We start from the raw sequence: 25,717 nt of genomic DNA on the forward strand, positions 1-25,717 counted from the left end.
AAATTTATGAAACTACGAAGATTTCTTATATAAAGAATAAAATACGCGTTTTATGTATGCTTGGCAGGATAGCTCAGTTGGCTAATGCGTTTTACTTCAGGTTTCCGGGGGTCACTGGTGCTGCGGGCTACTTATTTTTTTCCTTTTTAAATTTTATATTTGATTTTTTACTGGAGCTTTTAAATGTTCATGTTTACATTTATCAATATAAAGCATTTAATGACAAACTTCAAAACATGCAAAAATCTGTGAAAAGGCCCCTTGAAACCTGCCCATTCTATATGTAACTTAAATATTTATAAGGCAGTTTTAAAATAACTCGCCATACTGACAAACATTTCAACCCAATAGCGCATTGATAGTTCCTTTGGAGGGTTAGTGGAATCTCGCGTCGGTGAGAACAAAGAGAGTTGTAGCAGTTAACGATAAAAGAAGTTACACAACTAATTATTTTCTTTCCGGAAGTAAAAGTTAAAAAATGCATGTCATACTGTTGAAATAACTGAATTGCTACGCTTGTCATTGATTACAGCTTCTCGACCGTGAATAATAATATAACTTATAAAAAGTGGCGGTTGAGGCTGGATTACACGTAGAATATTTTTACATGTCTATTATGATGAGCGGTAAAACATTTGTTCACCGAATTCAATTTTGTTGTTTCCCTTCTAATTTTGTGTATGCAATGTACATCGATTGTTTTACCGCGACTCCTTCTGAATTCAGTCTAAAAGCTATAAATTAACAAAGCTATGTTTCTTAACGTTAACAACAGACATATCTTTACAAAATATAGACAAGAAGGACAGCATATTGTTGATTCAGCAAAATCTCCAGGAATTATCCGCACGTGAAAATCAAGACATTCGTCAAGTTCCGGTTATATGCGTCTGTCGTCGCGGTAATGATTCCCAGCTTGCTGTGCGCAAGCTTCAACAGGCTCTAGAAGGCGGAGTGCCAATATGTGATATTCTTGGCGGGCTGATGTCATGGGCCAAGCACGTGGATCCAAGTTTTCCGACGTATTGAGAGTGCGCGTTGTATTATTTATTTGTAATGCAATAAAACAAGAAGATATTATTTCATCGTCTTATATAATTTGCAGTTTGTCAAATTGTGTGCTGGAACATAACATGTTATTTTATTATATTATTTAATTATTTAATTCACTGCTTTGTGAGACAAAAAGACAAACTGAACACAGTTGATAAAGTAAAGTAAATCACACATGTGTAATATTGAATAACCTCAAAAGACAGCCCTCAACAATCCTGCGAATTTTCTTAGCGGGAGCTGTAATTTTCTGACCCGATTAGAATTTGCGCAGGGAGTTAAGTCGAGATATAGAGCGAATATTAATACAATATAAACGCTAATTTTTACTTTCTTGCCAATATGGCTGGAAAGTGAGCGGCATTTTAACAATGGATAAAAGTAGTTAAGGGTATATAACTGAAAAATACCTGTCTCGGCATGAACGTCGCCATCTTATTTGTCACGTGATTACCCTCTTACAGTGGAAGCGGAAATGTGTTTGTGTGCGTGCGTGCGTGCGTTGGTTTATATCACACATCGAGGTACTTTATAGAAGTACACAGCCACACTTCGAGGTACCATACAATAGCGAGATACTTTTCCCAAGACCTCGGTACGTGTACCTCGCCAAACGCTTGTAAACACCATTTCACACAATTTCCGCTCGTTTCTACAGGTACCTCGATATAACGTTGTAGTACTTGTTCGTGTGTCAGAGTGTGACCCCACACACTTGACATCCATCTCAGAAATCTGGAAGCTTTTGTGGTTCCCGTTTCAAAAACGAGTGCGCGTGTGTGCGTGCGTGTGTGTGTGTGTGTAGATCAGAAGTTTTATTACAAGTTGTCTCTGCGTCCTCACTCCAAATTCTTCAGTTCGGACCTGTCCCTGTGATCTTTCAGGGGAAACATTTAATTTTGAGCCAAAGTAGGTCAAAAGTTTTTTGCCAAAGAAATAATTTTGAACCAAATAGACCAGTGCACGGTGGCAAATAAGACCTTAATGTGCACTGCTAGACCATTTAAAGACAATGCATTTCTGATTGCCTTTATAAGGTTTCTTCGCCAAGGGATTGCTGACAATTAACAAAGACCTCCTTTCCACCTCTAACGCGTTGCTCCGCTTTTATGGCTCTCTAGACGTCACCAGCCGTCGACCCGAACCCCAGAACGTTGAGCGTACTGAGGACCCCCGTCCTGGGATACTTCTACTATCCACCTACGGATACTAACAATTCCGCTTGGCGATCCTTACAAGTTCTTTTAGTAAGCGAAGTCAGCGGGAGAGGACGTCCGGCTCGAGGGATGACGGTAATCGCTGTATTAGCAGAGCCGCCCGCAGAAGTAGTCACATTCGGCCCTGCTTTGACGATGTAGTGAAGCCACTATCCACCTAAGGAAAATTACCATTCCGCTTGGCGATTCTGCGAAGAAGTATTCAGGAAATTTTCTGAGGATAACTTTAGCCTCGGTAGTGACGTGCACACCCCAGCTGCTGACCGAGACGGAAGCTGAAATAATATCCGCCGGTCATGACTTCCAATAATCGCATTGAACATTTAATATAGTTAGGAGATGCATGGAAAGGTCCAGGTAAATTAATTATATACATTATTAGCAACACCACATCTCATGTAGTAATCGTTCTTCTTAATTGAAGACTTTCAAACTTAAAGGAGTATGACTATGTCACACATTTTATATCGTCGTGTAATTATAACGATAAAAATAAAATAAAACTTCGAAACAGTAAGTGCTTTAATAACAAACATATATAAACACTAGACGTTAGCGTTTATAAATTTACGTTTTTATAAAAAAAAAACATAACTATTGATTTTAGCATTAATTTTAGTATAAACTCCATCAATCATGCACATGCAACTTTTGCAATGCAGCATAACTTGCTCTACTTGTAATATATCACAGTCTTCCAAAGTAATACAATTGCGCTTTATAACTCTTCTTATGTTATAACTGGTACTAACTGGTTTATTTCCCTTGCAATAATTGTTAGAGTTTAAGCCAACTTAATGTGTAAAATAAAAGAAGATATCTATCAATAAGGTATGACAGAATGGCGTTGGTGGTGTAAAGGTTAGCATGGTTGACTTCCAAGCAGTCGATCCGGGTTTGATTCCCGGCTAACGCATGTCTTATTGCTTGTTAGAAAGATAACATATGTAAATTATTCACTAATGCGAGAGTAGTATCGAATTTATGCGGAAACAATCCCCAGTGAATAAATATAACGAGGACACTGCGATGTACATGCATGCCGAAGTAATTCTAAAGGTTAATTCGAAGCGGTGTGTGAACAAACAAAACAAGCTACCGGTATTTTGAACACAGTAATGTTTTGCTCATTAAAGTCTTAGTTAAGGACGTGCGCGGCAGTTTTAATGCAAATTTTTCTCCACTTAGAATTTGATAATTTTTGGTATGTAGGTAGAACCATCTGTTGTGGATAGAAAAATAAAATAGAAATCTTTGGTCACCAGTGTTGTTCATTTTTTATTCCCACTTGAACAAGAGCATATTTCAGCACAATAACAATTTACCAATAAGGTAATAACATAAAAACTAGAGTAAATTAATGAGAAAAGTGTTGAAAACAACCTCTATTTCTCACAAAATTTTAATACTGATTTAATTTTACTGCAACTAAAAAAAAAATTAACATGAAATCATTGATTCATTTTTTTTATCAATTTTTAAACATAAACAAAAACAACAGAATTTCACATTTGAAAATAAATAAAATGCATCAGTCATTTTTATTTTAACATGACTTCCTCCACCTAGATATTTTCCAAATTTACCTAAATGTTTATTGACTTAATACAAATATAAAAAGAAAACAATAGGTCGTTTGTTCACAAATGAAGTTTGATTGCATGTATTAAAATACAATTTAAAAACACAGTGAAAACCATGTACATGGTGCAGGTCAAAACACATACTAGTACATGTATTGCATACATGCCAATAAAAAAGTAGATTTAAATGTAAATAAAAGCACAAATTATGTGTAGCAATATGAGTAAAAGAAGAATAATACAGTAAAATTTAATAACTGAAAACAAGATGTATACAATATATTTAAGAGGCCGTCCAGCAGATTTAGGCATGTAGTGAAGCTTGTCATTAAATACTTACAATGCTTTATATTGATATTGGTAAATTTAAAAATTTTAAACTAAAAATTTCTAGTAAAAGAACAAGAATTCAATTTAAAAAAGGACAAGAAAGTAACCTTCAACAGGGCTCTAACCACTGACCCCTGGATTCCTGGAGTAAAACGCCTCCCGCCTAGACCACTCGACCATCCACACTCATGTTTACATCGAATGTATTTTTTAGCTTTATAAGCAATCCTCGTAGTTTCCCAAAATATCGTTTCGCGTCGATAAGACGCTTTATCTGTTGGACGGCCCTTTTAAAGGGGCTTATCAAAGGTATTTAATTTTCATGGACAAAAACAGTCCATTGTTTTACCTTGCGTTCATTTAAGCATGTTTTGTTGTTCTTTCGTTCCAACATTGTTTACATTCTTTTTTATCCGAATATCCGAAAATTATTGCACTTATTTCGCAACCGGTGTTTCAATAAAAAAACTATTTGCGTGAAACTGAACTGTCGCGTACGTCCTTAAGTGTTTTCCATACTGAACTTTCCCTCTTCGGCGGAACGCGGCCGTGTTCGGCACATAACATTAAATTACCTAAACATAAAAAAGTTATATGTTCAAATTATGTTAAACATTAATAATCATTGATCCATACATAACGCAGCGATTATGCAACAGATTCTAACCATTTGTTATTTATTTCGAGCGGATGTGTGCAGCTATTATCAAGCTACACTTGATCTCTTTAGAACTATAATGAAACATTGATTCGAAAAAAGGTTTACAAACAAAATACTATTTATTTTAATAGTTGTAGACGATTCTGCTTTAAAGTGCGAATCTGTGCCAGCACAATACTCTTAGTTTACATCAGCTTTTCTTATTGCTTTGAGGACACCAACACATGTATAAACTTTAGCATTAACTTATTATTTATAACATTCGATTGTGTGTCTGCATAAGATGCTTTAGACCAAAAATAAATAACTTTCAAATTTTCACGTTTAGCAGAATCATTAAGTTGGAATTAAGGAAAATCAAGAACGTTCATGGGAAATAGTTAATTATAAATAATAAAAATGATAGTTTGACATTCAGTAACTTACAATAGCGCATACCGGTGTACGTGTATATGTCCTATTGTTTCTAGATTCAATACAATAAAAAGCACAGTCATGCATTCTATACATTCTTATATCATATGCTTATGACGTGGCATTATACGTGTTAGTATAATATTGATTCACCGCGATTTTAGAAAACTTCAGACAAATTTTGCTGAAATTGATCGAATGTTCACATTCTTTTAACACACTCTTAATATAAACTTGGGCTAGATAACTCCTCTAGATAACTCTTCTTATCTATTTACGGGGACATGAGTTCTAACTTGTTTCGCTTTCATTTCAATGATTTATAAAAAGTTTAAACCAGCTTAAGGTGTGAAATTCGAATAATGTCGCTATCGTTACTGTGTTATATTGTGTAAGTTTCTATTGGAAGTGAAAACGTTCACTGCGCTTTATATGTAACGTGTGCACGAAATATATCAAAACGCTGAAGGCACTGTAGGTGTTCGCTGATGTAAAATGTCGTCCTTGATTAGCTTGTGCGCATTGCACAGGCTAATCAGTATGCACAGGCTAACCTTTTTGACATTCATTAAGCCCCGTTTTTCCTGAAAGCAGCAAATATGTACAGATTTCAATGATAAACACCAGACTGGCCAATCTCGTCTTTACAAACTGTTAAACACTATTAGTCATATAAACCATCTGCAGTGTGCCAGTGGTGAACTAAAAAGGCAAATACACTGCGTTGGTGGTGTAAAGGTTAGCATGGTTGCCTTCCAAGCAGTCGATCCGAGTTCGATTCCCGGCTAACGCACGTTTTTTACTTGTTAGAAAGTTGATACATTTCATCTGGTTGAAATTTAAACATATATTAACAAGATGTATTATATATGTTCACATGTTCGAGTGGAAAGTATGTGAGATTAATTAACGAGCTTTAAAGTACATGTATTGCGAGAGTGGTATCAATTTTATGCGGAAACAATAACCAATGAAAAAATAAAGTGGACACTCTTGAGTCAATGTGATGTACATGCATGCCGAAGCAATTCAAACGGTCAATGCGAACAGGTGTGTGAACGAACAAAAAGCAAGCTATTTGTAACAAAATTATGTTTTTGCTCATTATAGTCTTAGTTAAGTCCGTGTTCTTTTAATATCATACTGAACATTCCCTCCTCGGCTGAACGCAGCCTTGTTAGACACATTACATTAAATAACCTAAACAATAAATAGCAGTCATGCATTCTATACATTCTACTATCATAAGAGTGCATCTGCTTATGACGTGGCATTATACGTGTTAGTATGATATTGATTCATCGCGATTTTAGACAACTTTAGGCAAATTTTGCTGATATTGATATTAAGTTCACTTTCTTTTAACACACATTTAATTTAACTTGCGCTAAATAACTCTTCTAGATAACTCTTCTAATGTATTTACCGGGACACGAGTTCTAACTTGTTTTGCTTTCCTTTCAATGATTTATAAGGAGTTTAAACCAGCTTAAGGTGTGAAATTCGACTAATTACTGCGTGCGTACTGGTAATCCGACCATGGGAAGTTTGACAAGTTTCGATTGGAAGTGAAACGTTCACTGCGCTCTATATGTAACGTGTGCACGAAATATATAAACGTGAACTACCATGTAAAGGTTAGCATGGTTGCCTTCCAAGCAGTCGATCCGGGTTCGATTCCCGGCTAACGCACGATTTTTGCTTGTTAGAAAATTGATATATGTTATCTGGTTGATTTTTAAACATATTTAAACAAGATGTACTATATATATATATATATATATATATATATATATATATATATATATATATATATATATATATATATATATATATATATATATATATATATATATATATTATATGTTCAAGTTGGAAGTATGCGAGATAAGATAACAAGCTGTAAATTATTTATGAAAGAGTGGTATCGAATTTATCCGGAAACAATAACCAATAAAAAAAAAGTGGACACTCTTCAGTTAATGTGATGTACATGCATGCCGAAGTAAGTCAAAAGGTCAATTCGAAGAGGTGTGTGAACGAACAAAAAGTTAGCTTTTTGTAACAAAAAAATGTTTTTGCCCATTACAGTCTCATTTAAGTCCGTGTTTTCTTAATTTCATACTGAACTTTCCCTAAATAACCTAAACATAAAAAAGTTATATGCCCAAATTATGTTAAACATTAAAAAACATTGAATATACATAATACAGCGAGTATGCGCAAGATTCTAACGGTTGAAACATTTGATAGATGGCAATATGGAGATTATGCACGTCATTTCATTTTGTTTCTACGTCAAGAATTCGTTGCTATTGCACCAAAACGACTAGAAATCTTGCTGAAAATGGTGTTGTTTCACCGGTTGGAGTATTATATAGCTTGGCAATAGTTTTGTTATTTCATAACATTCGATTGTGTGTCTGCATAAGATGCTTTCAGCCAAAAATATATAACTTTCAAATTTTCACGTTTAGCACAATCATTAGGTTGGAATTAAGCTTTAAGAAAAATCCAGAACGTTCATGGGAAATAGATAATTATAAATAATGAAAATGATAGTTTGACATTCAGTAAATTACGATAGCGCATACCTGTATACATATGTACTTGTTTATGTCCTATTGTTTCTAGATTCAATTCAAAATAAATAGCACAGTCATGCATTCTATACATTCTAATATCATAGGCTTATGACGTGGCATTCATTAATATACGTGTTAGTATGAAATTGATTCACCGCGAATTTAGACAACTTTAGGCAAATTTTGCTGAAAATGATCGAAAGTTCACTTTCTTTAACACACACTTAATTTAACTTGGACTACATAACTCTTCTAGATAACTCTTCTCAGAAGTTCTTATGTATATACCGGGACATGAGTTCAAACTTGTTTTGCTTTCCTTTCAATGATTTATAAAGAGTTTTAACCAACTAAAGGTGTGACATTCGACTCATGTCGCTACGTTACTGCATGCGTACCGGTAATTCAACCATGGGATATTTGACAATTTTCGATTGTAAGTGTAAACGTTCACTGTGCTTTATATGTAACGTGTGCAAAAAGTATATAAACGTGTACTACAATTTGGCGTAAGGGCGTTGGTGGTGTAAAGGTTAGCATGGTTGCCTTCCAAGCAGTCGATCCGGGTTCGATTCCCGGCTAACGCACGGTTTTTATTGTTAAAAAGTTGATTTATTCATGTAGTTGATATAAACCAGATGTATTATATATATTACATGTTCGAGTGGAAAGTATTGACACTAAATAATAAGCTATAAATTATTCAGTATTGCGAGAGTGGTAGCGAATTTAGGGGGGAAATTATAACCAAATTAAACAATTCGAAGAGGTGCCTGTGAAAGAACAAAAAGCAAGCTTTTGTAATAAAATTATGTTTTTGCTCGTTACAGTCTCATTTAAGTTCGTGTTTTCCTTAATTCTATACTGAACTTTCCCCCCTCGGCTGAACGCGGCCTTGTTCGACACATAACATTAAATAAATTAAACATAAACAAGTTGTATGTCCAAGTTATGTTAAACATTAATTATTATTGATCCATACAAAACAAAGCGAGTATGCACAAGATTCTAACGGTTCGTTATTTACTTCGAGCAGATGTGTGCAGCTATTTTATCAAGTTACTCTTTATCTCTTTAAAACTGTAATGAAACATTGATTCAAAAAAAGGTTTTCAAACAAAACAGTTCTGGAAGGTTCTTCTTTGAAGTGCGAATCTGTGCCAGCATAATATCTTAGTTTACATCAGCTTTACTTATTACTTCGACGACACCAGCAAATGTATTCGCGTTAGCATAAACTTATTGTCCCCTATCGGTGAAACCGGAGGGGACTTATGGTTTGCGCTCTGTCAGTCTGTCAGTCAGTCTGTCACACTTTTCTGGATCCTTCGATAACTTTAAAAGTTCTTCATATTTTGTCATAAAACTTGAAACATGGACAGATAGCAATATGGAGATTATGCACTTCATTTCATTTTGTTCTTACGACAAGAATTCTGGTTGCTATGGCTACAAATAGACTAGAAATACTTGCTGAAAATGGTGGATCCTGCGATCACTTTAAACGTTCTTCATAATTATTTTGTCATGAAGCTTGAAACATTTGATAGATGGCAATATGGAGAGTATGAACGTCATTTCACTTTGTTCCTACGTCAAGAATTCTGGTTGCTATTGCACCAAAACGACTAGAAATATTGCTGAAAATGGTGTTGTTTCACCGGTTGGAGTATTATATAGCTTGGCAATAGTTTTGTTATTTCATAACATTCGATTGTGTGTCTGCATAAGATGCCTTTCAGCCAAAAATATACAACTTTCAAATTTTCACGTTTAGCACAATCATTAGGTTGGAATTAAGCTTTAAGAAAAATCCAGAACGTTCATGGGAAATAGATAATTATAAATAATGAAAATGATAGTTTGACATTCAGTAAATTACGATAGCGCATACCTGTATACATATGTACTTGTTTATGTCCTATTGTTTCTAGATTCAATACAAAATAAATAGCACAGCCATGCATTCTATACATTCTAATATCATATGCTTATGACGTGGCATTCATTAATATACGTGTTAGTATGAAATTGATTCACCGCGAATTTAGAAAACTTTAGGCAAATTTTGCTGAAAATGATCGAAAGTTCACTTTCTTTTAACACACACTTAATTTAACTTGGACTACATAACTCTTCTAGATAACTCTTCTTATGTATATACCGGGACATGAGTTCAAACTTGTTTTGCTTTCCTTTCAATGATTTATAAAGAGTTTTAACCAACCATAGGTGTGAAATGCGACTCATGTCGCTACGTTACTGCATGCGTACCGGTAATTCAACCATGGGATGTTTGACAATTTTCGATTGGAAGTGAAAACGTTCACTGTGCTTTATATGTTACGTGTGCAAAAAATATATAAACGTGTACTGTGACGTAATGGCGTAGGTGGTGTAAAGGTTAGCATGGTTGCCTTCCAAGCAGTCGATCCGGGTTCGATTCCCGGCTAACGCACGTTTTTTATTGTTAGAAAGTTGATTTATTCATGTAGTTGATATAAACCAGATGTATTATATATATTTACATGTTCGAGTGGAAAGTATTGACACTAAATAACAAGCTATAAATTATACAGTATTGCGAGAGTGGTAGCGAATTTATGCGGAAATAATAACCAATTAAACAAATTCGAAGAGGTGCCTGTGAAAGAACAAAAAGCAAGCTTTTTGTAATTAAATTATGTTTTTGCTCGTTACAGTCTCATTTAAGTTCGTGTTTTCTTAATTCCATACTGAACTTTCCCCCCTCGGCTGAACGCGGCCTTGTTCGACACATAACATTAAATAAATTAAACATAAACAAGTTGTATGTCCAAGTTATGTTAAACATTAATTATGAATGATCCATACAAAACAAAGCGAGTATGCACAAGATTCTAACGGTTCGTTATTTACTTCGAGCAGATGTGTGCAGCTATTTTATCAAGTTACTCTTTATCTCTTTAAAACTGTAATGAAACATTGATTAAAAAAAGGTTTTCAAACAAAACAGTTCTGGAAGATTCTGCTTTGAAGTGCGAATCTGTGCCAGCGTAATATCTTTAGTTTACATCAGCTTTACTTATTACTTCGACGACACCAGCAAATGTATTCGCGTTAGCATAACTTATTGTCCCCTATCGGTGAAACCGGAGGGGACTTATGGTTTGCGCTCTGTCAGTCTGTCAGTCAGTCTGTCACACTTTTCTGGATCCTTCGATAACTTTAAAAGATCTTCATATTTTGTCATAAAACTTGAAACATGGACAGATAGCAATATGGAGATTATGCACTTCATTTCATTTTGTTCTTACGACAAGAATTCTGGTTGCTATGGCTACAAATAGACTAGAAATACTGCTGAAAATGGTGGATCCTGCGATCACTTTAAACGTTCTTCATAATTATTTTGTCATGAAGCTTGAAACATTTGATAGATGGCAATATGGAGAGTATGCACGTCATTTCACTTTGTTCCTACGTCAAGAATTCTGGTTGCTATTGCACCAAAACGACTAGAAATATTGCTGAAAATGGTGTTGTTTCACCGGTTGGAGTATTATATAGCTTGGCAATAGTTTTGTTATTTCATAACATTCGATTGTGTGTCTGCATAAGATGCTTTCAGCCAAAAATATATAACTTTCAAATTTTCACGTTTAGCACAATCATTAGGTTGGAATTAAGCTTAAAGAAAAATCCAGAACGTTCATGGGAAATAGATAATTATAAATAATGAAAATGATAGTTTGACATTCAGTAAATTACGATAGCGCATACCTGTATACATATGTACTTGTTTATGTCCTAATTTTCTAGATTCAATACAAAATAAATAGCACAGTCATGCATTCTATACATTATAATATCATATGCTTATGACGTGTCATTCATTAATATACGTGTTAGTATGAAATTGATTCACCGCGAATTTAGACAACTTTAGGCAAATTTTGCTGAAAATGATCGAAAGTTCACTTTCTTTTAACACACACTTAATTTAACTTGGACTACATAACTCTTCTAGATAACTCTTCTCAGAAGTTCTTATGTATATACCGGGACATGAGTTCAAACTTGTTTTGCTTTCCTTTCAATGATTTATAAAGAGCTTTAACCAACTAAAGGTGTGACATTCGACTCATGTCGCTACGTTACTGCATGCGTACCGGTAATTCAACCATGGGATATTTGACAATTTTCGATTGTAGGTGAAAACGTTCACTGTGCTTTATATGTAACGTGTGCAAAAAATATATAAACGTGTACTACAATTTGACGTAAGGGCGTTGGTGGTGTAAAGGTTAGCATGGTTGCCTTCCAAGCAGTCGATCCGGGTTCGATTCCCGGCTAACGCACGGTTTTTATTGTTAGAAAGTTGATTTATTCATGTAGTTGATATAAACCAGATGTATTATATATATTTACATGTTCGAGTGGAAAGTATTGACACTAAATAATAAGCTATAAATTATTCAGTATTGCTAGAGTGGTAGCGAATTTAGGGGGAAATTATAACCAATTAAACAAATTCGAAGAGGTGCCTGTGAAAGAACAAAAAGCAAGCTTTTTGTAATAAAATTATGTTTTTGCTCGTTACAGTCTCATTTAAGTTCCTGTTTTCTTAATTCTATACTGAACTTTCCCCCCTCGGCTGAACGCGGCCTTGTTCGACACATAACATTAAATAAATTAAACATAAACAAGTTGGAAGTCCAAGTTATGTTAAACATTAATTATTATTGATCCATACAAAACAAAGCGAGTATGCACAAGATTCTAACGGTTCGTTATTTACTTCGAGCAGATGTGTGCAGCTATTTTATCAAGTTACTCTTTATCTCTTTAAAACTGTAATGATTCAAAAAAAGGTTTTCAAACAAAACAATTCTGGAAGATTCTGCTTTGAAGTGCGAATCTGTGCCAGCAAAATATCTTTAGTTTACATCAGCTTTACTTATTACTTCGACGACACCAGCAAATGTATTCGCGTTAGCATAAACTTATTGTCCCCTATCGGTGAAACCGGAGAGGACTTATGGTTTGCGCTCTGTCAGTCTGTCAGTCAGTCTGTCACACTTTTCTGGATCCTTCGATAACTTTAAAAGTTCTTCATATTTTGTCATAAAACTTGAAACATGGACAGATAGCAATATGGAGATTATGCACTTCATTTCATTTTGTTCTTACGACAAGAATTCTGGTTGCTATGGCTACAAATAGACTAGAAATATTGCTGAAAACGGTGGATCCTGCGATCACTTTAAACGTTCTTCATAATTATTTTGTCATGAAGCTTGAAACATTTGATAGATGGCAATATGGAGAGTATGCACGTCATTTCACTTTGTTCCTACGTCAAGAATTCTGTTTGCTATTGCACCAAAACGACTAGAAATATTGCTTAAAATGGTGTTGTTTCACCGGTTGGAGTATTATATAGCTTGGCAATAGTTTTGTTATTTCATAACATTCGATTGTGTGTCTGCATAAGATCCTTTCAGCCAAAAATATATAACTTTCAAATTTTCACGTTTAGCACAATCATTAGGTTGCAATTAAGCTTTAAGAAAAATCCAGAACGTTCATGGGAAATAGATAATTATAAATAATGAAAATGATAGTTTGACATTCAGTAAATTACGATAGCGCATACCTGTATACATATGTACTTGTTTATGTCCTATTGTTTCTAGATTCAATACAAAATAAATAGCACAGTCATGCATTCTATACATTCTAATATCATATGCTTATGACGTGGCATTCATTAATATACGTGTTAGTATGAAATTGATTCACCGCGAATTTAGAAAACTTTAGGCAAATTTTGCTGAAAATGATCGAAAGTTCACTTTCTTTTAACACACACTTAATTTAACTTGGACTACATAACTCTTCTACATAACTCTTCTTATGTATATACCGGGACATGAGTTCAAACTTGTTTTGCTTTCCTTTCAATGATTTATAAAGAGTTTTAACCAACTAAAGGTGTGAAATGCGACTCATGTCGCTAAGTTACTGCATGCGTACCGGTAATTAAACCATGGGATATTTGATGATTTTCGATTGTAAGTGAAAACGTTCACTGTGCTTTATATGTAACGTGTGCAAAAAATATATAAACGTGTACTACAATGTGACGTAAGGGCGTTGGTGGTGTAAAGGTTAGCATGGTTGCCTTCCAAGCAGTCGATCCGGGTTCGATTCCCGGCTAACGCACGATTTTTATTGTTAGAAAGTTGATTTATTCATGTAGTTGATATAAACCAGATGTATTATATATATTTACATGTTCGAGTGGAAAGTATTCAATGTCCAAGTTATGTTAAACATTAATTATTATTGATCCATACAAAACAAAGCGAGTATGCACAAGATTCTAACGGTTCGTTATTTACTTCGAGCAGATGTGTGCAGCTATTTTATCAAGTTACTCTTTATCTCTTTAAAACTGTAATGAAACATTGATTCAAAAAAAGGTTTTCAAACAAAACAGTTCTGGAAGGTTCTTCTTTGAAGTGCGAATCTGTGCCAGCATAATATCTTTAGTTTACATCAGCTTTACTTATTACTTCGACGACACCAGCAAATGTATTCGCGTTAGCATAAACTTATTGTCCCCTATCGGTGAAACCGGAGGGGACTTATGGTTTGCGCTCTGTCAGTCTGTCAGTCAGTCTGTCACACTTTTCTGGATCCTTCGATAACTTTAAAAGTTCTTCATATTTTGTCATAAAACTTGAAACATGGACAGATAGCAATATGGAGATTATGCACTTCATTTCATTTTGTTCTTACGACAAGAATTCTGGTTGCTATGGCTACAAATAGACTAGAAATACTGCTGAAAATGGTGGATCCTGCGATCACTTTAAACGTTCTTCATAATTATTTTGTCATGAAGCTTGAAACATTTGATAGATGGCAATATGGAGAGTATGCACGTCATTTCACTTTGTTCCTACGTCAAGAATTCTGGTTGCTATTGCACCAAAACGACTAGAAATCTTGCTGAAAATGGTGTTGTTTCACCGGTTGGAGTATTATATAGCTTGGCAATAGTTTTGTTATTTCATAACATTCGATTGTGTGTCTGCATAAGATGCTTTCAGCCAAAAATATATAACTTTCAAATTTTCACGTTTAGCACAATCATTAGGTTGGAATTAAGCTTTAAGAAAAATCCAGAACGTTCATGGGAAATAGATAATTATAAATAATGAAAATGATAGTTTGACATTCAGTAAATTACGATAGCGCATACCTGTATACATATGTACTTGTTTATGTCCTATTGTTTCTAGATTCAATACAAAATAAATAGCACAGCCATGCATTCTATACATTCTAATATCATATGCTTATGACGTGGCATTCATTAATATACGTGTTAGTATGAAATTGATTCACCGCGAATTTAGAAAACTTTAGGCAAATTTTGCTGAAAATAATCGAAAGTTCACTTTCTTTTAACACACACTTAATTTAACTTGGACTACATAACTCTTCTAGATAACTCTTCTTATGTATATACCGGGACATGAGTTCAAACTTGTTTTGCTTTCCTTTCAATGATTTATAAAGAGTTTTAACCAACTAAAGGTGTGAAATGCGACTCATGTCGCTACGTTACTGCATGCGTACCGGTAATTCAACCATGGGATATTTGACAATTTTCGATTGGAAGTGAAAACGTTCACTGTGCTTTATATGTTACGTGTGCAAAAAATATATAAACGTGTACTGTGACGTAATGGCGTAGGTGGTGTAAAGGTTAGCATGGTTGCCTTCCAAGCAGTCGATCCGGGTTCGATTCCCGGCTAACGCACGTTTTTTATTGTTAGAAAGTTGATTTATTCATGTAGTTGATATAAACCAGATGAATTATATATATTTACATGTTCGAGTGGAAAGTATTGACACTAAATAACAAGCTATAAATTATACAGTATTGCGAGAGTGGTAGCGAATTTATGCGGAAATAATAACCAATTAAACAAATTCGAAGAGGTGCCTGTGAAAGAACAAAAAGCAAGCTTTTTGTAATAAAATTATGTTTTTGCTCGTTACAGTCTCATTTAAGTTCGTGTTTTCTTAATTCCATACTGAACTTTCCCCCCTCGGCTGAACGCGGCCTTGTTCGACACATAACATTAAATAAATTAAACATAAACAAGTTGTATGTCCAAGTTATGTTAAACATTAATTATGAATGATCCATACAAAACAAAGCGAGTATGCACAAGATTCTAACGGTTCGTTATTTACTTCGAGCAGATGTGTGCAGCTATTTTATCAAGTTACTCTTTATCTCTTTAAAACTGTAATGAAACATTGATTAAAAAAAAGGTTTTCAAACAAAACAGTTCTGGAAGATTCTGCTTTGAAGTGCGAATCTGTGCCAGCGTAATATCTTTAGTTTACATCAGCTTTACTTATTACTTCGACGACACCAGCAAATGTATTCGCGTTAGCATTAACTTATTGTCCCCTATCGGTGAAACCGGAGGGGACTTATGGTTTGCGCTCTGTCAGTCTGTCAGTCAGTCTGTCACACTTTTCTGGATCCTTCGATAACTTTAAAAGATCTTCATATTTTGTCATAAAACTTGAAACATGGACAGATAGCAATATGGAGATTATGCACTTCATTTCATTTTGTTCTTACGACAAGAATTCTGGTTGCTATGGCTACAAATAGACTAGAAATACTGCTGAAAATGGTGGATCCTGCGATCACTTTAAACGTTCTTCATAATTATTTTGTCATGAAGCTTGAAACATTTGATAGATGGCAATATGGAGAGTATGCACGTCATTTCACTTTGTTCCTACGTCAAGAATTCTGGTTGCTATTGCACCAAAACGACTAGAAATATTGCTGAAAATGGTGTTGTTTCACCGGTTGGAGTATTATATAGCTTGGCAATAGTTTTGTTATTTCATAACATTCGATTGTGTGTCTGCATAAGATCCTTTCAGCCAAAAATATATAACTTTCAAATTTTCACGTTTAGCACAATCATTAGGTTGGAATTAAGCTTTAAGAAAAATCCAGAACGTTCATGGGAAATAGATAATTATAAATAATGAAAATGATAGTTTGACATTCAGTAAATTACGATAGCGCATACCTGTATACATATGTACTTGTTTATGTCCTATTGTTTCTAGATTCAATACAAAATAAATAGCACAGTCATGCATTCTATACATTCTAATATCATATGCTTATGACGTGTCATTCATTAATATACGTGTTAGTATGAAATTGATTCACCGCGAATTTAGAAAACTTTAGGCAAATTTTGCTGAAAATGATCGAAAGTTCACTTTCTTTTAACACACACTTAATTTAACTTGGACTACATAACTCTTCTAGATAACTCTTCTTATGTATTTACCGGGACATGAGTTCAAACTTGTTTTGCTTTCCTTTCAATGATTTATAAAGAGTTTTAACCAGCTGAAGGTGTGAAATGCGACTCATGTCGCTACGTTACTGCATGCGTACCGGTTATTCAACCATGGGATATTTGACAATTTTCGATTGGAAGTGAAAACGTTCACTGTGCTTTATATGTCACGTGTGCAAAAAATATATAAACGTGTACTACCATGTCAGGTAAGGGCGTTGGTGGTTTATAGGTTAGCATGGTTGCCTTCCAAGCAGTCGATCCGGGTTCGATTCCCGGCTAACGCACGTTTTTTATTGATAGAAAGTTGATTTATTCATGTAGTTGATATAAACCAGATGTATTATATATATTTACATGTTCGAGTGGAAAGTATTGACACTAAATAACAAGCTATAAATTATTCAGTATTGCGAGAGTGGTAACGAATTTATGCGGAAATAATAACCAATTAAAAAATTCGAAGAGGTGCCTGTGAAAGAACAAAAAGCAAGCTTTGTGTAATAAAATTATGTTTTTGCTCATTACAGTCTCATTTAAGTTCGTGTTTTCTTAATTCCATACTGAACTTTCCCTCCTCGGCTGAACGCGGCCTTGTTCGACACATAACATTAAATAAATCAAACATAAACAAGTTGTATGTCCAAGTTATGTTTAACATTAATTATCATTGATCCATACAAAACAAAGCGAGTATGCACAAGATTCTAACGGTTCGTTATTTACTTCGAGCAGATGTGTGCAGCTATTTTATTAAGTTACTCTTTATCTCTTTAAAACTGTAATGAAACATTGATTCAAAAAAAGGTTTTCAAACAAAACAGTTCTGGAAGATTCTGCTTTGAAGTGCGAATCTGTGCCAGCATAATATCTTTAGTTTACATCTGCTTTACTTATTACTTCGACGACACCAAAAAATGTATTCACGTTAGCATAAACTTATTGTCCCCTATCGGTGAAACCGGAGGGGACTTATGGTTTGCGCTCTGTCAGTCTGTCAGTCAGTCTGTCACACTTTTCTGGATCCTTCGATAACTTTAAAAGTTCTTCATATTTTTTCATAAAACTTGAAACATGGACAGATAGCAATATGGAGATTATGCACTTCATTTCATTTTGTTCTTACGACAAGAATTCTGGTTGCTATGGCTACAAATAGACTAGAAATATTGCTGAAAATGGTGGATCCTGCGATCACTTTAAACGTTCTTCATAATTATTTTGTCATGAAGCTTGAAACATTTGATAGATGGCAATATGGAGAGTATGCACGTCATTTCACTTTGTTCCTACGTCAAGAATTCTGGTTGCTATTGCACCAAAACGACTAGAAATCTTGCTGAAAATGGTGTTGTTTCACCGGTTGGAGTATTATATTGCTTGGCAATAGTTTTGTTATTTCATAACATTCGATTGTGTGTCTGCATAAGATGCTTTCAGCCAAAAATATATAACTTTCAAATTTTCACGTTTAGCACAATCATTAGGTTGGAATTAAGCTTTAAGAAAAATCCAGAACGTTCATGGGAAATAGATAATTATAAATAATGAAAATGATAGTTTGACATTCAGTAAATTACGATAACGCATACCTGTATACATATGTACTTGTTTATGTCCTATTGTTTCTAGATTAAATACAAAATAAATAGCACAGTTATGCATTCTATACATTCTAATACATTCTAATATCATATGCCAATGGCGTGGCATTCATTAATATACGTGTTAGTATGAAATTGATTCACCGCGAATTAAGAAAACTTTAGTCAAATTTTGCTGAAAATGATCGAAAGTTCACTTTCTTTTAACACACACTTAATTTAACTTGGACTACATAACTCTTCTATATAACTCTTCTTATGTATTATCCGTGACGTAAGGGCAATGGTGGTGTAAAGGTTAGCATGGTTGCCTTCCAAGCAGTCGATCCGGGTTTGATTCCCGGCTAAAGCACGATTTTTATTGTTAGAAAGTTGATTTATTCATGTAGTTGATATAAACGAGATGTTATATATATATATATTTACATGTTCGAGTGGAAAGTATTAACACTAAATAACAAGCTATAAATTATACAGTATTGCGAGAGTGGTAACGAATTTATGCGGAAATAATAACCGATTAAAAAAAATCGAAGATGTGCCTGTGAAAGAACAAAAAGCAAGCTTTTTGTAATAAAATTATGTTTTGGCTCATTACAGTCTCATTTAAGTTCGTGTTTTCTTAATTCCATACTGAACTTTCCCTCCTCGGCTGAACGCGGCCTTGTTCGACACATAACATTAAATAAATTAAACATAAACAAGTTGTATGTCCGAGTTATGTTTAACATTAATTATCATTGATCCATACAAAACAAAGCGAGTATGCACAAGATTCTAACGGTTCGTTATTTACTTCGAGCAGATGTGTGCAGCTATTTTATCAAATTACTCATTATCTCTTTAAAACTGTAATGAAACATTGATTCAAAAAAAGGTTTTCAAACAAAACAGTTCTGGAAGATTCTGCTTTGAAGTGCGATTCTGTGCCAGCATAATATCTTTAGTTTACATCAGCTTTACTTATTACTTCGACGACACCAACAAATGTATTCACGTTAGCATAAACTTATTGTCCCCTATCGGTGAAACCGGAGGGGACTTATGGTTAGCGCTCTGTCAGTCTGTCAGTCAGTCTGTCACACTTTTCTGGATCCTTCGATAACTTTAAAAGTTATTCATATTTTTTCATAAAACTTGAAACATGGACAGATAGCAATATGGAGATTATGCACTTCATTTCATTTTGTTCTTACGACAAGAATTCTTGTTGCTATGACTACAAATAGACTAGAAATATTGCCGAAAATGGTGGATCCTGCGATCACTTTAAACGTTCTTCATAATTATTTTGTCATGAAGCTTGAAACATTTGATAGATGGCAATATGGAGAGTATGCACGTCATTTCACTTTGTTCCTACGTCAAGAATTCTGGTTGCTATTGCACCAAAACGACTAGAAATCTTGCTGAAAATGGTGTTGTTTCACCGGTTGGAGTATTATATTGCTTGGCAATAGTTTTGTTATTTCATAACATTCGATTGTGTGTCTGCATAAGATGCTTTCAGCCAAAAATATATAACTTTCAAATTTTCACGTTTAGCAAAATCATTAGGTTGGAATTAAGCTTTAAGAAAAATCCAGAACGTTCATGGGAAATAGATAATTATAAATAATGAAAATGGTAGTTTGACATTCAGTAAATTACGATAGCGCATACCTGTATACATATGTACTTGTTTATGTCCTATTGTTTCTAGATTCAATACAAAATAAATAGCACAGTCATGCATTCTATACATTCTAATATCATATGCTTATGACGTGTCATTCATTAATATACGTGTTAGTATGAAATTGATTCACCGCGAATTTAGAAAACTTTAGGCAAATTTTGCTGAAAATGATCGAAAGTTCACTTTCTTTTAACACACACTTAATTTAACTTGGACTACATAACTCTTCTAGATAACTCTTCTTATATATTAACCGGGACATGAGTTCAAACTTGTTTTGCTTTCCTTTCAATGATTTATAAAGAGTTTTAACCAGCTAAAAGTGTGAAATGCGACTCATGTCGCTACGTTACTGCATGCGTACCGGTAATTAAACCATGGGATATTTGACAATTTTCGATTGGAAGTGAAAACGTTCACTGTGCTTTATATGTAACGTGTGCAAAAATATATAAACGTGTACTACAATGTGACGTAAGGGCGTTGGTGGTGTAAAGGTTAGCATGGTTGCCTTCCAAGCAGTCGATCCGGGTTCGATTCCCGGCTAACGCACGTTTTTTATTGATAGAAATGTGATTTATTCATGTAGTTGATATAAACCAGATGTATTATATATATTAACATGTTCGAGTGGAAAGTATTGACACTAAATAACAAGCTATAAATTATTCAGTATTGCGAGAGTGGTAACGAATTTATGCGGAAATAATAACCAATTAAAAAATTCGAAGAGGTGCCTGTGAAAGAACAAAAAGCAAGCTTTTTGTAATAAAATTATGTTTTTGCTCATTACAGTCTCATTTAAGTTCGTGATTTCTTAATTCCATACTGAACTTTCCCTCCTCGGCTGAACGCGGCCTTGTTCGACACATAACATTAAATAAATCAAACATAAACAAGTTGTATGTCCAAGTTATGTTTAACATTAATTATCATTGATCCATACAAAACAAAGCGAGTATGCACAAGATTCTAACGGTTCGTTATTTACTTCGAGCAGATGTGTGCAGCTATTTTATCAAGTTACTCTTTATCTCTTTAAAACTGTAATGAAAAATTGATTCAAAAAAAGTTTTCAAACAAAACAGTTCTGGAAGATTCTGCTTTGAAGTGCGAATCTGTGCCAGCATAATATCTTTAGTTTACATCAGCTTTACTTATTACTTCGACGACACCAAAAAATGTATTCACGTTAGCATAAACTTATTGTCCCCTATCGGTGAAACCGGAGGGGACTTATGGTTTTGCGCTCTGTCAGTCTGTCAGTCAGTCTGTCACACTTTTCTGGATCCTTCGATATAACTTTAAAAGTTCTTCATATTTTTTCATAAAACTTGAAACATGGACAGATAGCAATATGGAGATTATGCACTTCATTTCATTTTGTTCTTACGACAAGAATTCTGGTTGCTATGGCTACAAATAGACTAGAAATATTGCTGAAAATGGTGGATCCTGCGATCACTTTAAACGTTCTTCATAATTATTTTGTCATGAAGCTTGAAACATTTGATAGATGGCAATATGGAGAGTATGCACGTCATTTCACTTTGTTCCTACGTCAAGAATTCTGGTTGCTATTGCACCAAAACTAGAAATATTGCTGAAAATGGTGTTGTTTCAAGGGTTGGAGTATTATATTGCTTGGCAATAGTTTTGTTATTTCATAACATTCGATTGTGTGTCTGCATAAGATGCTTTCAGCCAAAAATATATAACTTTCAAATTTTCACGTTTAGCACAATCATTAGGTTGGAATTAAGCTTTAAGAAAAATCCAGAACGTTCATGGGAAATAGATATTTATAAATAATGAAAATGATAGTTTGACATTCAGTAAATTACGATAGCGCATACCTGTATACATATGTACTTGTTTATGTCCTATTGTTTCTAGATTCAATACAAAATAAATAGCACAGTCATGCATTCTATACATTCTAATATCATATGCTTATGACGTGTCATTCATTAATATACGTGTTAGTATGAAATTGATTCACCGCGAATTTAGAAAACTTTAGGCAAATTTTGCTGAAAATGATCGAAAGTTCACTTTCTTTTAACACACACTTAATTTAACTTGGACTACATAACTCTTCTAGATAACTCTTCTTATGTTTTTACCGGGACATGAGTTCAAACTTGTTTTGCTTTCCTTTCAATGATTTATAAAGTGTTTTAACCAGCTGAAGGTGTGAAATGCGACTCATGTCGCTACGTTACTGCATGCGTACCGGTTATTCAACCATGGGATATTTGACAATTTTCGATTGGAAGTGAAAACGTTCACTGTGCTTTATATGTCACGTGTGCAAAAAATATATAAACGTGTACTACCATGTCAGGTAAGGGCGTTGGTGGTTTATTGGTTAGCATGGTTGCCTTCCAAGCAGTCGATCCGGGTTCGATTCCCGGCTAACGCACGTTTTTTATTGATAGAAAGTTGATTTATTCATGTAGTTGATATAAACGAGATGTATTATATATATATTTACATGTTCGAGTGGAAAGTATTGACACTAAATAACAAGCTATAAATTATTCAGTATTGCGAGAGTGGTAACGAATTTATGCGGAAATAATAACCAATTAAAAAATTCGAAGAGGTGCCTGTGAAAGAACAAAAAGCAAGTTTTTTGTAATAAAATTATGTTTTTGCTCATTACAGTCTCATTTAAGTTCGTGTTTTCTTAATTCCATACTGAACTTTCCCTCCTCGGCTGAACGCGGCCTTGTTCGACACATAACATTAAATAAATCAAACATAAACAAGTTGTATGTCCAAGTTATGTTTAACATTAATTATCATTGATCCATACAAAACAAAGCGAGTATGCACAAGATTCTAATGGTTCGTTATTTACTTCGAGCAGATGTGTGCAGCTATTTTATCAAGTTACTCTTTATCTCTTTAAAACTGTAATGAAACATTTATTCAAAAAATGGTTTTCAAACAAAACAGTTCTGGAAGATTCTGCTTTGAAGTGCGAATCTGTGCCAGCATAATATCTTTAGTTTACATCAGCTTTACTTATTACTTCGACAACACCAAAAAATGTATTCACGTTAGCATAAACTTATTGTCCCCTATCGGTGAAACCGGAGGGTACTTATGGTTTGCGCTCTGTCAGTCTGTCAGTCAGTCTGTCACACTTTTCTGGATCCTTCGATAACTTTAAAAGTTCTTCATATTTTTTCATAAAACTTGAAACATGGACAGATAGCAATATGGAGATTATGCACTTCATTTCATTTTGTTCTTACGACAAGAATTCTGGTTGCTATGGCTACAAATAGACTAGAAATATTACTGAAAATGGTGGATCCTGCGATCACTTTAAACGTTCTTCATAATTATTTTGTCATGAAGCTTGAAACATTTGATAGATGGCAATATGGAGAGTATGCACGTCATTTCACTTTGTTCCTACGTCAAGAATTCTGGTTGCTATTACACCAAAACGACTAGAAATATTGCTGAAAATGGTGTTGTTTCACCGGTTGGAGTATTATATTGCTTGGCAATAGTTTTGTTATTTCATAACATTCGATTGTGTGTCTGCATAAGATGCTTTCAGCCAAAAATATATAACTTTCAAATTTTCACGTTTAGCACAATCATTAGGTTGGAATTAAGCTTTAAGAAAAATCCAGAACGTTCATGGGAAATAGATAATTATAAATAATGAAAATGATAGTTTGACATTCAGTAAATTACGATAACGCATACCTGTATACATATGTACTTGTTTATGTCCTATTGTTTCTAGATTAAATACAAAATAAATAGCACAGTTATGCATTCTATACATTCTAATACATTTTAATATCATATGCTTATGGCGTGGCATTCATTAATATACGTGTTAGTATGAAATTGATTCACCGCGAATTAAGAAAGCTTTAGTCAAATTTTGCTGAAAATGATCGAAAGTTCACTTTCTTTTAACACACACTTAATTTAACTTGGACTACATAACTCTTCTATATAACTCTTCTTATGTATTATCCGTGACGTAAGGGCGTTGGTGGTGTAAAGGTTAGCATGGTTGCCTTCCAAGCAGTATATCCGGGTTTGATTCCCGGCTAACGCACGTTTTTTATTGTTAGAAAGTTGATTTATTCATGTAGTTGATATAAACCAGATGTATTATATATATTTACATGTTCGAGTGGAAAGTATTGACACTAAATAACAAGCTATAAATTATACAGTATTGCGGGAGTGGTAACGAATTTATGCGGAAATAATAACCGATTAAAAATAATCGAAGACGTGCCTGTGAAAGAACAAAAAGCAAGCTTTTTGTAATAAAATTATGTTTTTGCTCATTACAGTCTCATTTAAGTTCGTGTTTTCTTAATTCCATACTGAACTTTCCCTCCTCGGCTGAACGCGGCCTTGTTCGACACATAACATTAAATAAATTAAACATAAACAAGTTGTATGTCCAAGTTATGTTTAACATTAATTATCATTGATCCATACAAAACAAAGCGAGTATGCACAAGATTCTAACGGTTCGTTATTTACTTCGAGCAGATGTGTGCAGCTATTTTATCAAGTTACTCTTTATCTCTTTAAAACTGTAATGAAAAATTGATTCAAAAAAAGGTTTTCAAACAAAACAGTTCTGGAAGATTCTGCTTTGAAGTGCGAATTTGTGCCAGCATAATATCTTTAGTTTACATCAGCTTTACTTATTACTTCGACGACACCAAAAAATGTATTCACGTTAGCATAAACTTACTGTCCCCTATCGGTAAAACCGGAGTGGACTTATGGTTTGCGCTCTGTCAGTCTGTCAGTCAGTCTGTCACACTTTTCTGGATCCTTCGATAACTTTAAAAGTTCTTCATATTTTTTCATAAAACTTGAAACATGGACAGATAGCAATATGGAGATTATGCACTTCATTTCATTTTGTTCTTACGACAAGAATTCTGGTTGCTATGACTACAAATAGACTAGAAATATTGCTGAAAATGGTGGATCCTGCGATCACTTTAAACGTTCTTCATAATTATTTTGTCATGAAGCTTGAACCATTTGATAGACGGCAATATGGAGAGTATGCACATCATTTCACTTTGTTCCTACGTCAAGAATTCTGGTTGCTATTGCACCAAAACGACTAGAAATATTGCTGAAAATGGTGTTGTTTCAAGGGTTGGAGTATTATATT

At 34.1% G+C, this 25,717-nt stretch overlaps 1 protein-coding gene and 6 non-coding genes across 7 annotated transcripts in view; all 7 read left to right on the top strand.

Moving 5' to 3' along the window:
* Positions 1-1,080, top strand: part of LOC127881922 (adenylyltransferase and sulfurtransferase MOCS3-like) — a 28,558-nt gene extending 27,478 nt beyond the window's left edge. The window contains exon 12 of the mRNA XM_052430135.1: positions 776-1,080. Coding sequence (XP_052286095.1) covers positions 776-1,029 — 254 coding nt within the window. The 3' untranslated portion in view covers positions 1,030-1,080. The remainder of the gene's footprint in view (positions 1-775) is intronic.
* A 4,899-nt stretch (positions 1,081-5,979) lies between these two features.
* Trnag-ucc (transfer RNA glycine (anticodon UCC)) lies at positions 5,980-6,051 on the top strand. Its single transcript has one exon. It is a non-coding gene; the product is annotated as a tRNA-Gly (tRNA).
* Positions 6,052-8,358: 2,307 nt separating this feature from the next.
* Positions 8,359-8,430, top strand: Trnag-ucc (transfer RNA glycine (anticodon UCC)). Its single transcript has one exon. It is a non-coding gene; the product is annotated as a tRNA-Gly (tRNA).
* Positions 8,431-12,111: 3,681 nt separating this feature from the next.
* On the top strand, positions 12,112-12,183 carry Trnag-ucc (transfer RNA glycine (anticodon UCC)). Its single transcript has one exon. It is a non-coding gene; the product is annotated as a tRNA-Gly (tRNA).
* Positions 12,184-13,978: 1,795 nt separating this feature from the next.
* Positions 13,979-14,050, top strand: Trnag-ucc (transfer RNA glycine (anticodon UCC)). The gene has a single exon. It is a non-coding gene; the product is annotated as a tRNA-Gly (tRNA).
* A 6,959-nt stretch (positions 14,051-21,009) lies between these two features.
* Trnag-ucc (transfer RNA glycine (anticodon UCC)) lies at positions 21,010-21,081 on the top strand. Its single transcript has one exon. It is a non-coding gene; the product is annotated as a tRNA-Gly (tRNA).
* A 3,472-nt stretch (positions 21,082-24,553) lies between these two features.
* Trnag-ucc (transfer RNA glycine (anticodon UCC)) lies at positions 24,554-24,625 on the top strand. Its single transcript has one exon. It is a non-coding gene; the product is annotated as a tRNA-Gly (tRNA).
* The last annotated feature ends 1,092 nt before the right edge of the window (positions 24,626-25,717 follow it).

Source organism: Dreissena polymorpha, chromosome 5 (genome assembly GCF_020536995.1).
Source record: "Dreissena polymorpha isolate Duluth1 chromosome 5, UMN_Dpol_1.0, whole genome shotgun sequence".
In the NCBI taxonomy this organism is placed as follows: Eukaryota; Metazoa; Mollusca; class Bivalvia; order Myida; family Dreissenidae; genus Dreissena; species Dreissena polymorpha.